Genomic DNA, 2,945 nt, shown 5'->3' on the forward strand with positions numbered 1-2,945 from the left:
GCAGGCTTGGCGTTGCCCATGGGTTTTGGGGTCTCAGCAGGCTTGGCATTGCCTATGGGTTTCAGCGTCTCAGCAAGCTTTGTGTTGTCCACAGGTTTCGTGGGCTCCGCAGGCTTGGCATTGCCCACAGGTCTTAGGGTCTCAGCAGGCTTGGCATTGCCCAAGGGTTTCAGGGACCCTAAAGGCTGGGCATTGCTCACGGCCTTGGGACTTTCTGCTGCCTTGGCATTCAAGGCCTCAGCATTGTTGCTACCATTCTCTGCTGGTAATTTTTTCTTGCTGCCTAACACGGAGCGGAAGTCCGGGGTGGCAGGTTTGGGAAGTGGTGCCTTCTCAGGCACCGGGGTCTTAGGAGTCCCCTTTTTGGCCAGGACCGAGCGGAAGTCGACTTGCTGAGGGCTGTGCACCTTCCTCTCTTCCTCTGACACAGTCTTAGGCTTCACCTGCCGCTGCAGGTTGGCGCGGAAATCCATCTGCTCAGCTGGGATCTCCTTGAGGTCTTCTTCTGACACGGTCTTGGTACTCACCTTCTTCCCCAGGAGGTCACGGAAGTCTAGCTGTTCTACCTCCTGCTGGCGGATGGCCTCCTCAGTATGCTGCCGGGTCTCCACGCGCCTCTTCAGCAAGCCCCGCACGTCCTCACCGTCTTCCTCCTCTGGCCAACCCTGCCCTCTCGCTGGCCAGCCAGGCCTCAGGGTCCCATAGCAGTCACCGCCAGCACCATGAGCACCGGCTCCCTGGCTGCAGAGGCCCTCACAGCTGACAGGCTCCCTCCCCCTGCAACCAGTGAAGGGAAAAAGGAAAGTAGCAAGAGGAAAAGGGGCCGGGTAAGAGAGAAACGTCAGGGGAGAGCAAATCCCTGAGGGAGGGAGGGTAGAGGGGAGGGGTGAAGGGGAGGTTGGGGCTGACCAGGCTGTGTTTATAGAAGGGAACGTTGGTGAGAGGCTCTTGCTTGCTTACTTGGTTTGTTACATCGGTAATGACTTCAGTGGCCTTATAAGGGTGTGTGCAAAAAAAATAAATAAATAATTCACACACACACAACCCCCCCCCCCCCCGCTCTCCCTCCCTCATTCCCCTTCCAATCTCTCCCTCTTGGCTCAGCAACATCTGCTGGAGGATACAAATAATCTGGGGCTGCTGGGCTGGGCCTGCAGGGGCTGGGAGGAAAGTGGGTGGCTGGTGGCATGGGGCCTGGCCAGGCACCTCCTGGGGGCACTCACCGCAGGGGCGCTCTGCCGGGGCTGCTCTGTAGCATCAGTGACACCTGGCAACTGCATTCGCCAACCCGGTTCCTGAAGGATTTGAGAGATCAACACAGATCAAGAGGCTCTCAGAGCCAAGGGCCCGCTCAGCCCAGGGCTGAGAAGGGCAGGGCAGGCAGGAACTTGGACAGAGGCTGGCCAGCTTGCTCCAGGGAAGAGGGGGCCACGGGCTTAGCTGGGACCCCAAACACCCACACAAGACCTAGACCTAGGGCAGGCCCTGCTCCCCATTGGTCATCGTTTTCTTGCCCCCTCAGCTCTTGTATAAAAAGGGGGAAAAAAAGTCTTCTGAAAAACAGCTTAGACAGACATCCAGAAGTAGGAATACTTTTCTCTAAGTATATTACAAAAACAATACAATCGCTCAATCTAAATACGATCACTCAAAACTAAAGTCTAAGCCTGCCAGGGTGTGATGGGGCTGCTCCGTCTAGCCCACGCAGTCCTGGGCTGTGACCCTGAGTCTGACTCCACACTCCCGCAATACAGAGGTGGTTTCGTCCTCTCCGCACAGTGCACCGCCCGCCCCCCCCCCCCCCCGCCCCGCAAACTGCTCTTTCCCCTTCTGCTCCTCGAGAAATGAAAACACTCTCCCATCCCTCCCCATGAGCTAAAAACCAACAGGTGTCTTCTTGCATGGGTGACCCTTTCTCTCCTTCCTTCAGGTGGGGAGAGCTCTGGATTCTTCAACCCACTGTTAAATCGTTAGTGTCCCTGTGGTGGGTGGCCAGTTGAAGCCCCCTCTGCTCTCTGCTCGGGGAGGGCTGTACCCTGCTTTCCTGCTGCCAGGACTTAGCCCATCGGCCCTCTGACCCTGCATGGCTGCCATCTGCTGGCGGTTCTGAGCTCTGACCAGCCAAGGTAGTCCAGGCAGGGGGAAGGGGCCAGGGTGGGGGAAGGGGTGGGGGCAGGACCAAGAGCCAGAGGCGACTCTTCATGGTGATAACCTCCCTTTTTATACAGAGCCCACCACCTTTCATTCGTTTCCATTACCTTCTTGTGCCTACAACACCCCAGTGAGGTATGGAGCACTATTACGCCCCTTTTAAAGGTTAAGGAAGGAGGCTCAGGAGTTTCTCTGAGGCAGTCCCACTCATCCCCTCTGCATGGTCATCTTACTGGCACTTCGGGGCCCAGCACGTGCCTCAGCTCCTGCCACAGATGTGCCAAGCTCTGCAACAGGTTCCTTACATAATCCATCTCACTTCATCTCATGACATCTCAGGGAAGCCAGCACTGGTTTTATAAGAAAAATAAGGCTTCTAAAAGTTAAATAATTGGCCTTAACTCACAGAGCCAACCAGCAGAAAAAGGGGTTGACACCCAGGTCTCCCTGAATCGGGGACCTGTAACCTTCCCCCTTTGCCCCGCAGGGCTCATCAGTACAAATCTACTGTGGGATATGCGCGTGTGTGTGCATGCCTCTGTGTGGATGTGGGTATCAGCCGCAGGCATGGATACGCACAGATATGGGACCTTACCTGCTGGCCAACTGCACCTGCAGGTCCGTGTCTGGGATCATGTACACAGGCACGGTTATCCCCACATGGACAGACCCCAGAGCACGTGCTCATGCAGCCCTGCTGATGTATATGGCTCTCCACCTTGCTTTGCTTGGCCTCCCTCCCAGTGGAGGGCCAGGTCCAGATCGGACGCTGGCAGTCCCCGGCGTGGCAGATG

General features: G+C 56.7%; 1 protein-coding gene across 1 annotated transcript in view; it reads right to left on the reverse strand.

Annotated features, from left to right (window-relative positions):
• The window catches only part of MYLK (myosin light chain kinase), a 202,885-nt gene that overhangs the window by 81,066 nt on the left and 118,874 nt on the right, over positions 1-2,945 (reverse strand). The window contains 2 exon segments of the mRNA XM_044919769.1: positions 2-777; positions 1,224-1,295. Coding sequence (XP_044775704.1) covers positions 2-777; positions 1,224-1,295 — 848 coding nt within the window.

Source organism: Neomonachus schauinslandi, chromosome 1 (genome assembly GCF_002201575.2).
Source record: "Neomonachus schauinslandi chromosome 1, ASM220157v2, whole genome shotgun sequence".
Lineage (NCBI taxonomy): Eukaryota > Metazoa > Chordata > Mammalia > Carnivora > Phocidae > Neomonachus > Neomonachus schauinslandi.